At 40.1% G+C, this 20,922-nt stretch overlaps 1 protein-coding gene and 1 long non-coding RNA gene across 2 annotated transcripts in view; one reads left to right on the forward strand and one right to left on the reverse strand.

Moving 5' to 3' along the window:
• The window catches only part of CNTNAP5 (contactin associated protein family member 5), an 862,652-nt gene that overhangs the window by 543,230 nt on the left and 298,500 nt on the right, over positions 1 to 20,922 (forward strand). Inside the window, exon 11 of the mRNA XM_082397815.1 lies at positions 3,038 to 3,144. Coding sequence (XP_082253941.1) covers positions 3,038 to 3,144 — 107 coding nt within the window. The remainder of the gene's footprint in view (positions 1 to 3,037; positions 3,145 to 20,922) is intronic.
• Positions 1 to 20,922, reverse strand: part of LOC309631478 — a 571,739-nt gene that overhangs the window by 442,521 nt on the left and 108,296 nt on the right. The window lies entirely within an intron of this gene.

A 20,922-nucleotide genomic window follows, 5' to 3' on the forward strand; every position in this document is an offset into this window, starting at 1 on the left:
GTGTCTACTTTACAAATGAGTTTTTCTAATCACAGTGTGCATTGAACCAAAATGAACCAAGCTCAAAGGCAGCCCTGTAAGTATTCATTCAATTTTTTCTCGTTCTAGGAATATTAGATGTTTTTCTTTCCCCAAGTGCTCTTTTTCCCTCTCAGAAATACATCACTTTTTTTGAGTGACCATAAACAAATGAATTTCTAGCCTACATATTCGTTGGTAAATTGAGTTTAGTAACACTGTAATACAAGGTCTGTGTGAGGCTTTTTAAATATGTTCAAAGTACCCAGATAGTTCTTATACTTTTCCACAAGATCCCTCCCCCTATGCGCCCCACTTGGCTTGGCAATATTGAGTTTTAAAAATATTTTAAAGTGTAAAATTGTAAGGAAAAATGTGTTTCTATTGCTGTTTGTATTTATAGGATGCTGATTTACAAAAAGTTAAGATTGTTAGTTGGAAATAAGAGAATCCCAACTCAAGCTAGCCTGAATAAATAGGGGGTTTTCCCAGAAAGATCTTGGGTTGTCTCACAGAATCTAAGCTAGATTGAAACAACCAGCCCTCAGAAAATTCAGGGATACAACCTAATCTTGGAAATAGCAGAGATCTGCCATACAAATATTGTCAGGATTCTCTCCATCTGTCTTTTCTGCTGCATTCTGGACCTCAGCATTTTTTTTTTTCTCTCTCTTTTTCACTGCAGATAAGCTTTCTTCTCATGGCTGAAAACATGGCCAATGAGAACTTCTGAGTTTTTATTTTATAGCTTCAGTCATCAAAAAAGGGGCTGATCTGAACTTTCTTGGTGCCAAAACCAAAAGAACTATAGGATAACTACCTACTGACCTGGCTTTGCTCAGCTTTCCATCTTTAAAGCAATTAACTTTTTGTTGGTGGAGGGAGAGGAACAGTAATACCATTGTTTGTCAATCATGGAATCTGACTCGTGTGTGTGTGTGTGTGTGTGTGTCATTGCAGGAGGGGAGTGGGATGGGGTGGGATAGAGCAGCCATAGACATATCATGTAAGAATTTGAGAGGTTCAGAGGGGAAAGATCTTGAGAAAAGTACACTGCAGGAGAAACAGTATTCAGAAACAAGGAGTTCTGGATGCAGAAGAAGAAAAGGTGTGGAGGAGAGTGGGCCTTCACAGGCTCTCTATCAGGGCACAGCCAGAGGCAGAGGTTCTTGCTTGGATTTTGTTCGTGAGGCCACTGATGCTTCAAGTTTATCTAACTTCCCCACAGCACAAGGTTACTGGTGTCGGGGGTGGGGGGTGGACAGAAACCTGTGGTTTATCTGAGTAACAAGACTGTTTCTTTTCCACCAAGCTTGGTGGGGGAATCCAGAGGAAGGGTAGAATTTGGAGTAGGAAAAGGCTTATTTTTAGGTTTATTTATTGATTGGTTGGATTTTGTGATCATGTTCCAGAGCAAAATTACTGAGTCCCTTTTGCCCCCCTTTCTTCTGTGTTTTTAAGCCTTAGCTGGACACCATGGAGTTACCAAAAGGCTTTTCCCAAACAGAAGCCCTGTCAGCACAATAGTGTTTGCTGTGCTGAGCAGAAAATTTCTAATAACATGTCTGGACATATGCAGGAATATTAGCTTCTGGGCTTTGAAACAATCATTGCTGGAGGGTTTCCTACCTAGGTAGGACACTTGGGGTAAATCATCTTACTTTTCCTTGCCTCACATTTTCAGAGGCTGCACAATGAACCCTTTTGTCATATTATACCACTTCTGTGATTTCACTGTTTATACCCTGTCCCTGTTGAAATTCATGAGATTTTACTCTTCCCGTAAAGATTGTTTTCAAAAATTTCAGTGTTTAGCATTGATTTTACTCTTAATTTTATTTGTTATACATATTGAGCACTTGCCTGGTTATTTTTTAGGAGAACAGTACCCACAGTGTAGAGATTTTGAATCATGTATGAAAGAGATGAAGAGAATTACCCAAAGACACCATGTAGTAAATTGCTGAGCTGGGATTTGTGCTCAGATATATGTAACCCTGAAGTCTGTGATCTTTGTCCAGAAGAAATGAATGTTGCCTTCACTCCCATTAGCCCAAGTGACACTTAATGTTTGTCCTTGTTATTTTTGCAGTATAAAATGTTTGTTTTACTTCATTGTGGCCATGCTTCATATCTTGAATTTTCACTTAATCCAGTCCCAGTCTGTTATAATCCTTTTTGCTAACATCATTTGTAGTAGTTTTATGATAGCCCGTTAATATTATGTACTACAACTTTCCTAAGAAATCTTCTCATGTTGGAAACTTACATGGATTCATCACGACATCATTGTGAATAACGATAATTAGCACACATAGTTTTATGTTTTGAAATACATCCTTAAGATAGAGCCATCTAAGAGTGATTTCTGGGTTAACTTATATGAATGTTTCAGAGAGTTTTTAAAGTGTATGGTGAAAATATTTTTCAGAATAGTCATACTGTTTCCATTGTAAATAGTAAAGGCCTCATTTTAAGGGTGTTATTGGCTCTGTTAATAATTATAGAATTTCCTAGTATGTTAACTGAACAGATACCATTTTTTCAAATTCATGGGGAGTTTAAAATAGATTCCTGGCCGTCACCCAAAAAAGAAGCAGGAGGATTATGACCTCAATTATTTGCCTCTTTCCCCTTTCCTTTAAAAATGCAAAACCTTTTCAAAAATGCAAAATTACAATCTTTGTCTATTTTGTGCTACGGTAAGTGAAAACCCTTACAAATTCTGACTACTTCAAATTAACTTTAAGTCAATGAACATGTGCCCCAATGCTGAAATGCTTTATTTAATTGCCTAAATCAGCCCTGAGCCTTTCTTTTCCCAGTAGTACCAGATGGACCCACCTCTTGTGGTGAAACCATTGTCTTATGTTCACGTATTCAAGTCTCACTCAGGAATGGGAGTATAGCAGACCGATTTCTACCATTAATTCACGTAGTTGGATATAAGACGTTTTTGTTTTTCCCCTTATTTCAACTGATTTGGTTTACTTTGTCTGATTCTGCTCCATCTCTCAAGGTGTTTGCCAAACTACTGTGAACACGGAGGAAGCTGCTCCCAATCCTGGATGACCTTCTACTGTAACTGCAGTGACACAGGCTACGTGGGCGCCACCTGCCATAACTGTGAGTAGACTCATGCCTACCCACAGTAGAATGGGCAAAAATCCACGAATATCAGGGATAATGTCAGGATATATTCAACATGGCGTGGGCACGTTTTATTCATTCCTTCAGTGTGTGTTCCTTTTTTTAAAAATTTTTGGCTGCATTCAGTCTTCATTGCAGTGCACGGGCTTCTCATTGCGGTGGCTTCTCTCGTTGCAGAGCACGGGCTCTAGGCGTGCAAGCTTCAATAGTTGCAACACGCGGGTTCAATAGTTGTGGCTCTCGGGCTCAGTAGTTGCAGCTCACCAGCTCTAGAGTGCAGGCTCAGTAGTTGTGGCACACGGCCTTAGTTGCTCCACGGCATGTGGGATCTTCCTGGACCAGGGATTGAACCCATGTCCCCTGCATTGGCAGGCGGATTCTTAAGCACTGCGCCACCAGGAAAGTCCCCAACATGTGTTTCTTGAGAGCATACTCTATGCCAAACACTGTGGTGAGCACGGAGGATACACAGATACAAAGCCATATCATCATGAAGTTCAAGGTCTACCAGGAAGACAGACAGAGGAAGTAGGATAAGTGTTGAGGTAGGGGAAAGACAAGGTGCTGTGGGCACACAAAGAAGAGCTCTGAAGTCAACTGCATTGTCTAGATGGGTTAAGTTAGGCTGTGCAATAAAACAACCTGCATCTCAGTGGTGTAAGTAATGAGCAGTTGAGTCATGCCTGTGTTACCTGCATATCACAGGTCTGCAGGGGACCCTCTTCCAAAGGTGTTCTTATTCTGGGAAGCTGACAGAGACTCCATCATCTGGAATGTTGCCCTGTCAGGGAGAAGGATGCACAAGGAAACATGTGTTTTTAAAAGCTTCTACCTGGAAGTTTCTACTTGGACGCTCCTACCTAGAAGTGGCAAATGTTACTTCCATTCATGGAATCATTGGCCAAATAAAGTCCCGTGAGCACCTAACTTCAAGAGGGTAGGAAGTGTCATCTTACCATGGTATCTGAGACAATAGAACCAGCATATTGGTGATAAGTACTGACAATGTCTGTGTGTCCATGTTGAGGAGGCTTCAGATAGAAGGTTTGAGCTGATCTCGTGGTAGGGATGTGGCAGACAAGGAAAAGAAAAAAGGAAACTGAAACTGCAAGTAGTTTCATGTGGCGGGAGAGTTCTGACAGTAAGTGGTAAGAAAGGAAGCAGGAAGTGAGGAACCTGGAGCACACAGAGAATAACGGGAGAGGAGGAAAAAGTAAAGGAAGAACAGGGGCCCCGATTTCCATAATTCGATAGTCCTGTCAGGGTCACCAAACAAAAAAAACACATGACAAAATAAAGAAGGTTTGCCATTTGGAGAATTGTATGTCAAACTGTGTGAAATGAACTGTAAGTGTAACTGACAAAGATGTAATTGGAAGGTGCTGGCTACAGTTGTGGGAGATTTCACAGAAAATGTGAACTTTGAAATTGACTTAGAAGGTAGAGGAGTGGGAGAAGGGCCTTCTAGAATAATGTAAGAGCCAAGCCAAGGCTGGACCTATTCTGAGGACTTCAGGGAGACTGTCACTCAGGGCCAGATCTCACCTGTTTTCCTTAAGTCCCTGCTGTTCCTGGCATGGCACTGAGAATGCAGGTAGGGAATGGTAGATGCCAGCTGGGCTAGAATCAGACTCTGATCCAGGATGAACAGCGCTGATGGTCTCATCCCTGCAGACCTCTCAGCCTTCCTATGGCCTCTTCTATGCCTTGTAATGTAACATTCACCAGTGGTGACCACAGAGGAGTCTAAGCAAATCAGAGAAGAATTAGGCCATTGGCCATCAAGAGATGACATTATTACTGTTAGTTGCCTGTAGAAGTGAAAAACACTCTCTGGCTTTATAATGATATAACTTACTTAAAATTTTCTATTTAGAGATTTGGAACAGTGAACAACGGAATGAGAGAGATTAAATTTAATTTTTAGCAAACTCTTATACTTGAACAAGGACATAATTTTAACACTCCAGAGCTTGGTTTTTCTCACAGATCCTGTAAAGGAAAACTAACAAAATCTTGTGGACCATTGTAAGGCTAAAATTACAAGTTTTTATTTAAGATTCTCAATACCAATCTATAAATTTTTTTAAAAATTAATTAATTAATTAATTAATTTTTGACTGTGTTGGGTCTTTGTTGCTGCATGTGGACTTTCTCTAGTTGCAGCAAGCGGGGGCTACTCTTCATTTCAGTGCACGGGCTTCTCACTGCGGTGGCTTCTCTTGTTGTGGAGCACAGGCTCTAGGTACGCGGGCTTCAGTAGTTGTGGCATGCAGGCTCAGTAGTTGTGGCACACAGGCTTAGTTGCTCTGCAGCATGCGGGATCTTCCCGGACCAGGGCTCGAACCCGTGTCCCCTGCATTGGCAGGCGGATTCTTAACCACTGCGCCACCAGGGAAGCCCTCCAATCTATAAGTGTTGAGTCCGGTTCCAGAACTATTATCCCTAAACAGCCAAGAACAACATATACTTGGACAGATACATCGTAGGACACATACAGCACTGTCCAGATTATATGGACAATGCTCTTGTAAGAAGCTCAGAGGCAACCAGAGTGGCCATCAGTTTAATAGTGAGATGAGAGAAGCTTGAAGATTTAAGTCAAAACTATCCAAATACTGGCCAAATCATATGATAACATTCCTATGATTTGTAAAGCTTATTCTGTTCACTTTCCCCTAAAGTAATTTAATAATATTTTGAGAAGTTCATCTCTATGGATGCTCTCCTCCTTTAAATTTATCCATCCATCATGCTAAAAGTAGAAGATTTCCAACTCTATAAAAAAAGCGTGAACTTAAAAGTCGATGGATGTGAGGTGCTGATTTTTAAAGGAACACTGTCAAAGTTGATGAGCAGGAAACTTAACATACCAAGCCTTAAAAATCTCATTCCCTTTTTATCCCCCTTTCTGTGACATTACTCAGGGTCTATACCATGGGCTGCAACACTATTAAACCCCTCCTTCCCTTCTGGGCACCCAGCCAGGACAGATCAGAGGTGCTTGGGTGGCTGTGAGGTTTGGATGCCTATGCAATTCAACAATTTGTCTCCCTTTAACTAATCCCTCTTCCTCTCCCCAATTGGGTGAGGAGCACTGTTTTGTGTCACATGTGTAAAGTGAGTAAATCAAGTCATGCTTTCCTGCCTTCAGAAAGTCTGTGTCCCGAATGTAGGTCATCAGAAATGAGAGCTGCTAAGATACAGAAAACAGAACAGAGGATCCCCTCAGGTAAAAGCAAAACAAGCAAGTTCACAAACCTGCTAGTGTGGAAATGGCAATGCCCTTGGTGTGTTGGGCTTTAATTCCTTGAAACAGTCATGCACAATCAGAAGAGTCAATGCAAGACCTTTAGATTTGTTAGACATTTATAATGATAGTTAAAACTCGTAATTTCTTGACTACTGGTCTTTTGTCTTTTCGTGCCCTTTAGGATTAGTTTGGTTTTTTTTCATTCTCGGTGCATCCTAGTAAACGTGAACCAATAGGGCTGACTAAGGACAGAGACAATTCGCTTCTTTCTATCTAGCTTTGTGGATAAGAGAGGGGTCTGGCTGAGGAGGCGGGTATGATGAACTCTAAGGAATGGTACAATGGGAATTCCCAAAGTCCTTAAACATGGTAGGTTGCTGTTAAAAGTAGATATGTCATCATTGCATTTCAATTTTCTTTCCTCCTTACCTGATGACGTATAAAGAACTTGGGTACACAAGTTATGTTACTTTTCAAACACACTTGGTTCAAAGCCTCCTGCTTAACAAGATATGATGATTATGTGGGCAATTCCTCTCCCATCTGTGGCAGCTTCCCCACAGAAGAAGGAAATATGAGACCATCACTTATCCCATGAACTGACGTTAAACATTATGTCTGTAAGTGGCTTTGGTCAGCAGTTTTCTCCCCTAAGTTGTATCCTATTTGCCAGAGGGAAAACTGAAGGTAAAATAATGTTTTCAGTCCAGATTAAGTCCTGGCAACCCACCCAGTGATCAGAGCCTTCCTATCACCAGAGCTGGTTATTGGTTTTCTAAAATGTGCAAGTTTAGAAGGTTGTGTAATTGAAGCCAAACTACTGAGTACTCAAGGTGTATCTTGGCCATGGTATATTATGAATCCAAGTTAAGATTAAAAGGAAGAAGTTTTGTTATGGGATCTTAATCATAGATTAGTCTACAACATAATGATAAAGTGAGGTGGGTATTATTATTCTCCCCATTTTATAGATGAGCACACTGAAGCCCAGAAGGTTACGTATCTTCCTCAAGGTAACATATTTAGCAAATGAAGGAGCTGGGATTTAAATAGAGGGAATCTGGCTGTGATGCAAGATAAGCCCTATATCTTATTTCCTTTCTCAAATAACGAAGACATTTTGCAAACCTCTGTATATGAACTTAGTGATGGGACATCATGACGTCTTTCATACATACTGCTTGAGACCCAGTAGGATATTGTGATACCAGATAGAAAATGCAGTTCTAGAAGACTGAGAGGTGAGAATGTTTTTGTGTTCTAGAATAATCATGAAATCATACTGGAAGGAAGTAGGTTGAGTCAGCACTTGAAAGACAGCTCAAATTAAAATGGATAAAAGGAAGAGGGAAGCCTATTGAAAACAGAGGTTGCCAAGAGCCAAGGTGTGATGGTAGAATATATATGCTGTGATTTGGGACAATGCAGATGTTTGCCTGGCTCGAGAAAGGGAAAATAGGTCTTTTCATTCATTCCTGAAGCCCAAGTGGTATTCCCATAAAGCACTTTCCCCTAGGGGAAATCTGAGCTCACTTCCCTTTATTACCAAAGCTTTTCACACGTTATTGCAGTATCTATAAATATGACTTTAATGACTGCAGAATAAATAGTCTATTTAATGACTTCTTGTTTTTATTCAACCATTTTAATCTTTTTTTGGGTGGGGGATGAGGAGCGCTGTGTTGTTTCCAAATATTTATTATTCTAACCAATACCACAGTGGGCATCTTTGTGCTTAAATAAATTTTAACCCCACATGTTCCATTGTTTTCTTGAACTGGGCATAGGAATGGCATATTTGAATCAAAGATTTGGAATCATTTTAAGGATCTTGATTCATATTTCAACTAGCTTTCCTAAAGTCTTGCTACAGTTTATACTCTGATCACTATTTTTTGAGATATCTTGTTTCACCTTCTAAACCAGAATTGTTTACTATATCTTATAAAACTAGTTTACATGTTTTTACTAAAACATTTGCATACTTTTAAAATTAATTAATTTATTTTTGGCTGCGTTGGGTCTTCGTTGCTGCACACGGGCTTTCTCTAGTTGCGGTGAGTGGGGAGCTACTCTTCCTTGCGGTGTGCGGGCTTCTCATTACGGTGGCTTCTCTTGTTGTGGAGCAATGGGCTCTAGGCGTGTGGGCTTCAGTAGTTGCGGCACGCGGGCTTAGTTGCTCCGCGGCATGTGGGATCTTCCCAGACCAGGGCTCGAACCCATGTCCCCTGCATTGGCAGGCGGATTCTTAACCACCGTGCCACCAGGGAAGTCCCATAAAACATTTGCATATTGATGTGGAAATTATTATGGACCCTCATGATGAATTCCAGATGAAGAATAAGGTTTTATAGGTGAATTATGCAGTAGGAATAAGATTATCTCTACAGAACTGTATTTAATCATTCAACAAGTATGTACCTTTTGAAAGCACATCTGGTGTCAGTAACCAGGCAACTGACAGTGACTCTCACCTTGAACGGACTTGGTAAGGACCCAAGTACCTACTCCTCATCTTCCACATGTCTCCTCATGAGTGGGACTATCCTTGATCTCCTCAGTATCTATATCTGATCACATTCACATGGACCCTTTTCCAGGGTCTCTTCACCGTTTCTCAGCCTTTGCAAATCCCTTTTTACCGTGTAGCCTCTCCGACATCCTAACAATGCCTTTCAGCTCACTTTTCAGCTTGGCAAGAAGATGTCTGCTTTCCTCCTCTCCCAAGCTTGATATAGTGCCTCCCCCACTGGGCAATGAATAGCCAGCTATTGATTGGAAGCATATCAAGTTGTCTGGCGATCAGCCTCTAAGGTAGCCATCATAGAGGGATAACACTTTAGCTATTTTAGCAGTAGGTAAATGGTCCTCTCACTGCATGATATTTCATGGTTGAAATGAAAGGTTAGAGAGGGTAGGGGATTCTGGTAATAAGAGGTTTATTTAAAAGCAGGACTCATATCTCTTTGTTCAGGTCAACTCATATCCTAATATTATTCTGTGGGTTTCCTATCAAGATCTAAAGAAAATTCATCTCCAGGGTTAACCCTGAATGCCATCAGCAGCTGTTCTAAGCTGCAACTAGCTACCTAAAGTAGAAGAAGAAAAACAAAAACAGGAATGCATTTTTTTATCTTTTTATTTTATATTGGAGTATAGTTGATTAACAATGCTGTGTTAGTTTTCGGTGTACAACAAAGCAATTCAGTTATACATATACATGTATCTGTTCTTTTTCAAATTCTTTTCCCAATTAGGTTGTTACAGAATATTGAGCAGAGTTCCCTGTGCTATACAGTAGGAATGAATTGTTGAATCCACACCCTGCTTCATTTTATGACACTAGCCTTTGGTGTCATCATTAATTTTATTCATGTTAACTCCCCCACTGAGACTCTAAACTCCTTTAGGGGAGGAACTGTGTCTTGCTTACATATGTACTAACCATATCTAAAGAACTGGTGACATCCAGGGCATATCATGTAATTGGTGAGACAGACAGTTACGCAGAAAAAGATAACTCATTGTGCCATTAAATGGGGACTCTGTAAGGACAGGATGGTATCTGAATCTTCTCTGTGTCCCCAACCCTTTGTCTAATCTCTGACACATCGTAGGTATCTGCTGTTGGCTGTATACACGGATGGATAAATCAGATAGGAACACACAGTAATGTGGAGTTATTGGGGTAAGGGCACTGTCCCTTTCTGGGGGAGGTGAGAAAGTTTTCACAATAATTGACATTTGAGCAGAGGCTTGAAGGATGAGAAAGAACAAGGGACACAAGGGACACAGAAGACAGAGACACATGAAGTATCGTGCAGCAGGGAGTACTACGAGCTGCTTAGCACAGCTGGAATCTAAGGTGAAATGGAGGAAAGGAGAGTCAGGATTTGCAGACAGAAGAGAAGATGGGTGATTCATTGAGAAGGAGCTTGTTTCTCTGTTGAGCACCTAGGAACCAGCCACAGTTTCTTGGTTTTGTTTTAATGCTGAGAACTGACTTGCTAATATATATTTCGTTGTTTGTTTTTTTATTTAGTAAGTTCTTTTTGGAACTCTAACTGTCATAGTATCGTAGAACATGCACTGAAGTTGGAAGACAGCTTCATGTTGGGTGCAAGGGTCCAAGTTGGGTATGTGTTGGGCGCAAGGGAGAGATACGATGCTATTTGCAATTATGTGAGCAGCAAATAATGAGAGTCAGAGCAAGCTAGAAAGAAGGGACCTGACTTGAAAGGCATATCTAACATTGGATCAAACAGACTTGGAGACAAAGCGAATACAGCAGAGAGAAGGATGGCTTGTAGCTTTGTAGCTTGGAAGACTTCATGAATGAAGGATGTAGTGACTAAGTCCCCAGGTTGCTCTGGGCCTGACAGTCTCACGTCAAATCCAGGCTCTACAACTTACAAGATGTATAACCTGGGGTGAGTTATGTGAGTGCTGTGTGCTTTAATGCCCTCGTTGTGATATGTGGCTAGTAATAGCAGCCACGTCATGGAAATATCATGAGGATTAAATAAAAGAATTCCCATAAAGTATTTAGCCTTGTGCCTGGCAAATGCAAAGCCCCTGATCCATGTCAGCTACCATTTGAACAGATGGAAGACATGCAGACCGAGGCGAAGACTTAGCAGATGAAATCTTCAGTTCAGTTTGGGGCATGATGTTTGCCTGGAGAGATGTTACCTATGCCGAAGTACCTGGACATCCCAAGTAAGGTCCCGGGGGCAAGATCATAATCACTGGGTGTATAGTTGCTGAAGCCTTTTGGATAGTTGAAATCAATCAGATATGGTGGGCCAAGGGTGGACACTGCCAAGTAAAATATTTTAAGGAGCTCAAGAAGAGATACAGTTGAGACACAACTAAGAAGGAAGTGTGAAGAAAGAAAAAAGGAAGAACGAAGAAAAAATGGTAACCTAAAAGGCAGAAGAGAAATGTTCTGAGGATAGATTATAAACAGAAATGTCCAAGCAATGTCCCCCAGGTTACTTCATCATTGTGCTTGGTCATAGTTGAATGGCTGGATGTTTACATAAGAAGTTGGAGAAAAGCACAATAAGTGAAAGAAAGACAACGGTTTTCAAAAATTTATTTTTTAATTAATTAATTTGTTACTGAAGTATAATTGATTTACAATGTGTTAGTTTCAGGTGTACAGCAAAATGATTCAGTTATATATAAATATATATTCTTTTTCATATTTTTTTCCATTATAGATTATTAAAAAATATTGAGTATGGGTCCCTGTGCTGTACAGTAGGTCCATGTTGGTTATCTTTTTTTTTTTGACTTGTACCTATTTATTCTTCTTTTTTTTTTTTAACATCTTTATTGGAGTATAATTGCTTTACAATGGTGTGTTAGTTTCTGCTTTATAACAAAGTGAATCAGTTATACATATACATATGTTCCCATATCTCTTCTCTCTTGCATCTCCCTCCCTCCCACACTCCCTATCCCACCCCTCTAGGTGGTCACAAACCACCTAGCTGATCTCCCTGTGCTATGCAGTTGCTTCCCACTAGCTATCTATTTTACGTTTGGTAGTGTATATATGTCCATGCCACTCTCTCACTTTGTCACAGCTTATATAGAGTAGTGCGTATATGTTAATCCTAAACGCCTAATTTATCTCTCCCCACCACCTTTCCCCTTTGGTAACCATAAGTTTGTTTTCTATGTCTGTGGGTCTATTTCTGTTTTGTATGTAAGTTCATTTGCATCATTTTTTATATTGCACATATAAACGATACCATATGATATTTGTCTTTCTCTGTCTGACTTACTTCACTTAGTATAATGATCTCTAGGTCCATCCATGTTGCTGCAAATGGCTTTACTTCATTCTTTTTTATGGCTGAGTAGTATTTCATTGTGTATATATTTACCACATCTTCTTTATCCCTGCATCTGTTGATGGACGCCTAGGTTGTCTCCATGTCTTGACTATTGTAAGTAGTGCTTCTATGAATATAGGGGTGCATATATCTTTTTGAATTAGAGCTTTTCCAGATATGTGCCCAAGAGTGGGATTGCTGGATCATATAGCAACTCTATTTTTAGTTTTTTAAGGAACCTCCATACGGTTTTTCATAGTGGCTACACCAATTTACATTCCCAGCAACTGTGTAGGAGGGTTCCCTTTTCACGAGACTTTGTTGATTGATAGCTATCATAGGTGTTGTCAGGATCCAGGTGATTCAAAACCATTACCTGCCACTGAAATGATTTTACTCTCCTTCAGGAGGAAAGACCAATATCTTTGCATCTGTTAATAAACAAGTAATGCAAGGTGGTGTGCAGTTATGTGCATGGGTCTGACTGCAAGGTGCCTGCAAGTCTGTGAAGAGAGAGATTAGAGCGGGATGAGCTGAGGTGAAAGGCTTCTTGGAGAATTGGTCTGGCCTGGACACAAGGGCGGGACTTGGGTAGGCAGAGAAGTCTTAGGAGAGTGTTTTTCAAGGGTGAGAATCAAAGGAAGGATTTGAAATAAGGAAGAGCATGGAGACTGTTTGGGTTTTACTCAAGGCACAGCGTAAGGGCAAAGGAAGGAACATTCCTTGAGCTTCTTTTAAGTGCCATGCACTGTACTGAGTGGTTTATACAGGTCATCTCACTCTCTGAGGCACCCTCACATCCTTGGCTCTAACCTTGTTAGACTGTGACTTCTTCAGACAGCGGGGTCTTCAAATATGCAAATCTCCTGACCAGAGATTCTTCTTACACTTTCTTTGCTTGAGTAACTTTGTCAACTCCTGCAAGAAGCCTGCCCAGACCTTTCCTAGACGTTGTTCCTCCTTGTCTCTTTAGCACCCACTCCCAGAGAATTGCATCCACCATATCAAAATGAAATGTTTAGCTCTTGTTTTTCTTCCTACACTGCCAGTTTTCCATGTGTTCCTCTCTCTGGCACCAGCTGGCACATAGTAGAGGATCAATGAATGTAAACATCTTTTGATGGCCCAAATGCTTAAAGCCACAGAGCTGGTGGAAGTGGGATTTGAACTCAGTTCTAGATGGTTTGAAAGCACTTCCTCTCCACATTAAAACATCTCTAAGTGTTAAGTATGACCTATTTAGGAAAATAATCTAAAAAAGAATGGATATGTGTATCTGTATAACTGATTCACTGTGCTGTACACCTGAAACTAGCACAACATTGTAAATCAACTATACTCCAATAAAAATTTTTTTTAAAATCTCTAAATGGAAGAAAGAGCACACTTAAATATTTTATGGAACATGGTAGCATTATAAACAAATGGATATGAAGACTTCTGATTCGACAGAAGGAGGAATGAAGGTTGTATATTCACCTCGGATCGATTCTCTTCCTTTTGAACATATCTCAACGATTTAAGCGTTTCCCACAGTCATTTCCTCCATGGTGATTTGTTTTATTTGTTCTTTCCTTCCTCTTTCTCTCCATCTCTCCCTCTACCTCCTCTTCCCCTCTTTAATTGAAGCTGCAGTAAAGCTAACTTCAAATACTTACATCGGATTGACAATGTGCAAAAATGTAATCACAAGGTTTGGCTTTTTTCCAAATCCTTAGAAGCAACACAAGATCCCAAAATATGAAAGAAGATAATTAACTGGAGATAATTTAATTATTGATGTTGCCTTCCTTTGGAGAACCATTGATATTTACTTTGAACACTGAACGGGAACAATGCACATTTATTTCTAATGCATTTCAGTCCATAAGACTGATTGCCATAGAAATACAAAGCTCTGGTATATCCCATGAGTTAGAAGTAATCTGGACTGGGTATATACATATTAAACTCAATATATAAAGACACATTTTCCATCTGTACCTCAGCTTTGGATCCAGACAGATCTAGGTATAGTTATAGCTTTCTGGTCTTGGACAAATTACTTGCTTTTTTTCAGCCTTGGTTGCTTAATCTCTAAAATAGTAACTCATTTAACAGTTATTGTGTGGATTAGAGGTAGGGGACAAAAAATATCTAGCATGATATTTGGGATTTGGCATTTCCGTGTTAAATGGTGTCTATTACATATTTAAAATTATGTGTTTGAAAGTTTTGGTGTACCTTTCATATAAGATACATTCAATAATTTATCTTCCTATGCTATCAAATCATAAGGCTGTAGGAACGCTTTTTTTTTTAAAATTAATTAATTAATTAATTAATTTTTGGCTGTGTTGGGTCTTCGTTTCTGTGCAAGGGCTTCCTCCAGTTGCGGCGAGCGGGAGCCATTCTTAATCGCGGTGTGCGGGCCTCTCACTATCGCGGCCTCTCTTGTTGCGGAGCACAGGCTCCAGACGCGCAGGCTCAGTAGTTATGGCTCACGGGCCTAGCCGCTCCGCGACATGTAGGATCTTCCCAGACCGGGGCATGAACCCGTGTCCCCTGCATTGGCAAGCGGATACCCAACCACTGTGCCACCAGGGAAGCCCTGTAGGAACGCTTTTTACACTGTAGATTACTAAACACATATTAGGTTCTGGCATAGGTGTTGCCATTGGTGAAAGAACAGAGAGGTGACTGTCATAGAAAGAAGCCCAGGCTGGGATCAAGAGAGCTGAGTCAAATCTATTTGTCATAAATGACACTAGGCAAGTCACATACTTCTTGTAACCCATATCCCTCAGGGGTACAATGTTGATTATCATGGATTGTACATGGTCACTATGAAGGGTTATTTTGATTTGCCCCAGTTGTATGACTCAGAACAAGTGTGTTGACACCCTGTAGGGTGTTGGAGTTACGCCTTGCAATAGCGTGTTATCATTATACTGTACAGTTGCTATTTCTCCTCTTTGCCATTTTCTGATGTTCTAGCTCAGAATAATATTTGCAGAGATCATATAGCCCATATCTTGACTGTGGTTTAGAAAACACTGAGTACTCTTTCATACTCTTACTGGCTCCAATAACCTTGAAAAGTAAAGCAAGTGGAAACATGAGGGGTGTGAAGGTCACAGATGTTTTAAGCTCTTGCATACTTTCTTTGAAACTTGTGGTTGAATTGAACTACTGTGATTGTTATTTGGAATGGATCAACTAAAAGAATAGTAAGAGTAATAAGCAATAAGAAGGAGAGAACCAGTGTGAATGCTTAAAATACTTTATCAATTCTATTTTAAGTAATAGAGTAAGACTGGACTATCTAAATTGTGATGAAAGAAAGGATTTCCCAGGGTGCTCAGTTTGAATCTTGCAAACATATTTTGTGTATGTAATTCAGAGATAAAATTCAGAAAAATATGTCTTTATCCATTAAAATTCTATAATGCAATAACACTGTGACCTTTGGCAAGTAATTCCACTGATCTGAGCCTTCCTTGTGCCATTTACCAAAGGAAAATAATAGACTCTGTCCCTTATTGCGACTGGCATAAATTCATGAATCAGTGGGTGTGAAATCCCTTTGACAAGTATGATTCTAACCCTTCCTTATGAATTCCTTCTTCTTATACATTACATCATTTTGTTCCCACGGCAACCTTGGTGAGGAACAAAGCAAGTATTCAGAGGAAGGACCCAAGATTCAGAGTGATTTAGAATAGAGAGCCCAAGGAATTTCAATGATAAGACCTGAGTAGGACTCAAACCTGGATATTCTTATTGTCTCTGACTTTGTCAGTGTGAGTATCCTGCAAAAGGTTCTCCAGCTATATTATGCTCCAGGCAACATAAGTTGTTGTTAGTGAAATTCTCAGGTTAATTTAAAGTTTAGTTTTTGTTCCTTGTTTTCTAAAAGACATTCTGAGTCTATTACTGCTCAGCTTCAAATCCTTCATTGTCCCCATGATCTCAATGATAAAATCCCTGCTTCTCAGCTCAGTAAGTGTGGCTTTTCATCACTTGGAGCCCTCCTAAATCACAGTAGTTTTAGTTATGTCCCCATGTGGATCAAATTATAGTAGCTCTCATTGACTTTTCATTCCTTAAATGCATCAGATTCTTTTTATCACTCCATTCTTTTTTTTTTGTTGGTCAAATGTGTTTTTATTTTATTTTTATTGAAATAGAGTTGATGTACAATATTATATAAGTATCACTCCATTCTTCAGGCCATGAATTTTCTTCCTAACTTTTCTTCTAGATCATTCTTTATTCTGCCTCAGCACTTGCCCTGAGTATCACTTTCGCATGCACAAGTGGTTGCCATAATTGATCTTTCGATCTTTCTTTGGCGTTAGTTTGAGCTTCTTGAGGTTAGGCACTTTGGTTTTTCACGCATGTGTCCCCAAGACCTAGCCCTAGGTCTGTCATACTGCACACACAAAACAAGGGTTGAGAGAATGGAGTTCCTATTTTCAACTTGTTTGCACTTCCTTGAGGTGTATTTATGTATCTACTGCATTGAGAGGAAGTAGAAAACAACAAATCATCTGATACCCCCAAGGCATCTGTTAGGCTTTCTTTTCAATTGAATGGAAGAACTGAGGCTCCTGCTTTGGATTCAAAGCATATTTCTTAAAGATCCCCACACCAAGTCCCCTATTAGCTGTCAGACTGGCTTGTAAATCATCTTTCCGTTGGCATAGTTGTAATGCACGATTTTAAGATACTAGTAGAAATGGGACGTTTGGATAAGTAAATATATGTGGAAAATGTAAAAAGAAAATAAAGCTGTCCATCATCGTAGCAGGACACACAACTGAGTTTATTAGTCTGTCAATGGAGGAGATGTCAAAGTCAGTTTTCGGCAGCACGGATGTCCTGCTGGCAGCTAATGCAATGATGAAGACCTTGGCAATCATTCCCTCGCTCCTGTCTCTGATCCCACCGTCATGACGGCTGGAAGAGGAAGCAAGTGAATCCATCCGCTAACATATGATTTTATTGCTGCATGTTGTCTAAATGGGCGTTCAGTGGAATCACTGTAATACAACTTGCAAACTGGGGATTCGTGGCACTTACAGCCTGTCAGAGGAAAGACCTATGGTCTCATGCTTCTACGCAAGAAAAGTGTTTGGTCCAATGACATCACTAGGGTATTCTCAAAAGAAGTAGAAAATAAATCTGTTTTTAAACTTTTTTTATGGAGATGATGTATGAAAAGAGAATTGGTTTTGAAAATTAGGCTGCCTTGGGTTCAATTCCAGGCTCTACCAATGATTCATTGAGTAACCTGGGAAAAATTACTCAACTTCTCTGCATCTTGGTTTCTCATTTCTAAATGTAGAAGTAATAACATCGATGTCTTAGGAGTTTTTGATGATTAAATAAGAGATTACACTTAGAGCATCACAGGTGGTACCGATGTAAGATGCACTCAATTTGCTTTGCTTCATCAACCCTCTACACTTTTTACTTTTTCTGGTCTTTTAGGGATAAGTGTTAGATTAGTAACAAATGCTGATTTCCACGTTTGGAAGGGACCTTCTAGTACAAGTCATTTACATATGTTATTTACATCCTTCCTTAAGTTGATGCTCTAGAAACAGGCTGATTAATATCTCCTGCTTCTCTGGTGGCTAGAAGGCTTGTTTCTCCTAGACGCTGAAATCTACCTTTTTCTAACTTTCTCTGGTTAGTCTTTGTTGTGTCCTCAATGAGCCTATCATGGACAACCTGCCAGTTAAGGCCTCCTAGAGGAGTCTTGACGAGTCCCCCAAAGAACAGGCCTCACCATCATTTTGTTCCACCACTACCACACCTCACTCGCCTGGAATAAAGTAGGATGTTGACCCTTTGAAAACACAGGATTCAGAAAGTACATAGGTAATAATAATCAGGGAAAGAAATTGCTTTTACTTAATTATATAACTATATATATTGATAATTAATATATAGTATACTTTTCATCCTCATAGTATAATCATTCTAATTGGTCCTCAAATTAGTAAACATAGATGATTCTGCAGTTTACTCAGGCTTCTGTTATGTTGAGATATAGGTGAGATGTTTATTATCATTTAGCACCGAGTTTTGTAAATCTCTCCTCTTTTCAGATCACCCTTCCACACAATATACGTTTATATCAGGCATGTATAAATATCTACTCTGGGTCCCCCAGGGTGTTACCCGAGCAATTAAAGATCCTATTTCTGCTCTCAAGAACTTTAAAACTAGCAACAATGGTGGGGGGGGGGAGGGAAACTATATTATCCATTCAAAAAATAATACAAGGTTGTACAGAGTCAGGGAATCAACTGAATGCAGGTAAAGATAGAAATACAGGCACCAGGCATGGAGGACGAGATGAAACATGAAGGAAGGGAGAGCTCAGTAGTTCTGGACTTGAACGAACGCTGGTCCATCCGCGTGATGTGCACAGCAGAGGAAGTGGGACAAGGTCAAGAATCCAGGGTGAAAGGAGTGTGACTTGCATAGGTTGGGGTCCTTATCAATGGTGAGGAATAATGATAAGAAACGAAACTGCTATCAGTCAGGCAAGGTTCAAGCAGATAAACAGAACTGGGAGGAGATAGATATTAAGAGATTTCTTGCCAAAAAATGGCTTATGTGACTGAGAGAACTGGCCAGACAAATCCAAAGTCCATAGGACAGGCAATCAGGAAGGGCAGGAGGAAGTCTAGGGCATGAGCTGAAGCTGTAAGCCGCGGGGGCAATTTCTTCTTCTGGGAAGCCTCTGCTCTGCTCTTAAGGCCCTTCAACTGATTAAAGCAGGCCCACCCAGATGTTTCAGGATAATTTCTGTTGCTTAAAGTCAGCTGAGTGTGGACTTCCATCACATCTACAAAGTACCTTCACAGCAATAACCAGATTAGTGTTTGACTGACTAACTGGGGACTATAGTGTAACTTCATTGACACATAAAACGGACCATTCCAGTCTGACCGTCTGTCAGCCTGGCACCTGTATTCACCTCCTTTAACCATATTGAGTTATATCAGTTAACCTTTTTTTTTCTTTGTGTTTTGAAATTTCTACCTCGTTATTTCTTTTTTCTTTTTTCTATTGAAGTATAGTTGATTTAGTGTTGTGTTAATTTCTGCTGTACAGCAAAGTGATTCAGTTATACATATATATACATTCTTTTTCATATTCTTTGCCAGTATGGTTTATTATAGGATATTGAATATAGTTCCCTATTCTATACAGTAGGACTTTGTTATTTATCCATTTTATATGTAATAGATTGCATCTGCTAATCCCAAACTCCCACTCCATCCCTCCCCCACCCCCTCCCCCTTGGCAACCACAAGTCTGTTCTCTATGTTTGTGAGTCTGTTTCTCTTTCATAGATAAGTTCATTTGTGTCCTATTTTAGATTCCACATATAAGTGATATCATATGGTGTTTGTCTTTCTCTTTCTGACTTACTTCACTTAGTATACTGGTTACACTTCCTCCTGACTTATCATCCTTCTGCTTCACATGGTACAAGTCTCCTGGGCACACGTGATATCATTCAGGTTTGTGTAGCACCTAATGACCACACTGGTCACAATGTTATCTTCATTGGCCCGGTGTGACTAAGATGCTGAACATGTGCTATTTTGTGCAATCAAAACACGGCTCTACATTTGTCTCCTCCCCTCCTTGCTTTAACTTTTATTTAATGAAGATAATTTTCTATTGCCTTTGAGTTCAATCTTGGCCAAGACTTCTTGGGATTCTTTTCTGTCTCTTAGGTGATAGGCATTCTTACGATTCCTTTATATAACAAAACATAAACCCAGTGGAAGAATTTAAAAGGTGAAGGTTAAGATGGGCATCAAATCTTCAGTCTTCATTCAAAGGTGAGATTCTAAAAGGCTAGTGGCAGGTGAGGATCTGTGAAAGGGGAAGGGGTGTGTGGGTGGAATCAATTTTTTTCTCAGTGTAATTCCCAGAACATTCATTCAGGTTGTTGCCTTTTTCTTTGTTCAGTTGTATCCCCTAGTATGAACCACAGTTTGTGTTTCTGGATAGATAGAGCAGCTGATACTTAGGCTTCCTGTCAGGTTGCTTACTTTTGGGTCAGGATCTGTCCTGGAGGTGCTGCCTGGTTTCCCCAGCATCTTGTCGTGTGGGAGATGAATGTCAGCCCCAGTGGTGAAAGACACCCCTTCTCCTGGCCATTTGCTGATACTGGGGCTCCTGATGGATCCCCTTTTGGTATTTGAAGGCTTACCTGGCCTTGTCAGAGGTAATCTCTTTTGATTCAGTGGGGTGAGGGGAGGGGGAGGATGATATTACCTGGGCTGCCTTCTTTGCTAGATTAAGATCAGGAAATACTGGACTTGAGTCATCTTCTTGGGACAAGATGGGGGTGTAGAAGCACTGCTGCTGTGTTATCTCTTCAATCCTGAGGTCCCAAACCATGTTACTTTCCTCTTTGCCCATTTCAGAGCTCTCCTTGGCCTCTTGTGTTATTTTCCAGGGTGAGAGTTTAATTAGCAAGGACAATCAGGGAGAAGCAAGTTTAAGCCATCTTGTCTGAATTGGAGGTCCCCCCCATAGATTTTAAGAATATGATTTTAAATAAAGACAAACAATGCTTGAATTTTTAATTCAAATTTTGAATAGGTAATATGTTCACAGGGCTCACAAATCAATCCA

The sequence above is a fragment of the Balaenoptera borealis genome, assembly GCF_965194805.1.
Source record: "Balaenoptera borealis genome assembly, chromosome: 6".
Taxonomy (NCBI): Eukaryota; Metazoa; Chordata; class Mammalia; order Artiodactyla; family Balaenopteridae; genus Balaenoptera; species Balaenoptera borealis.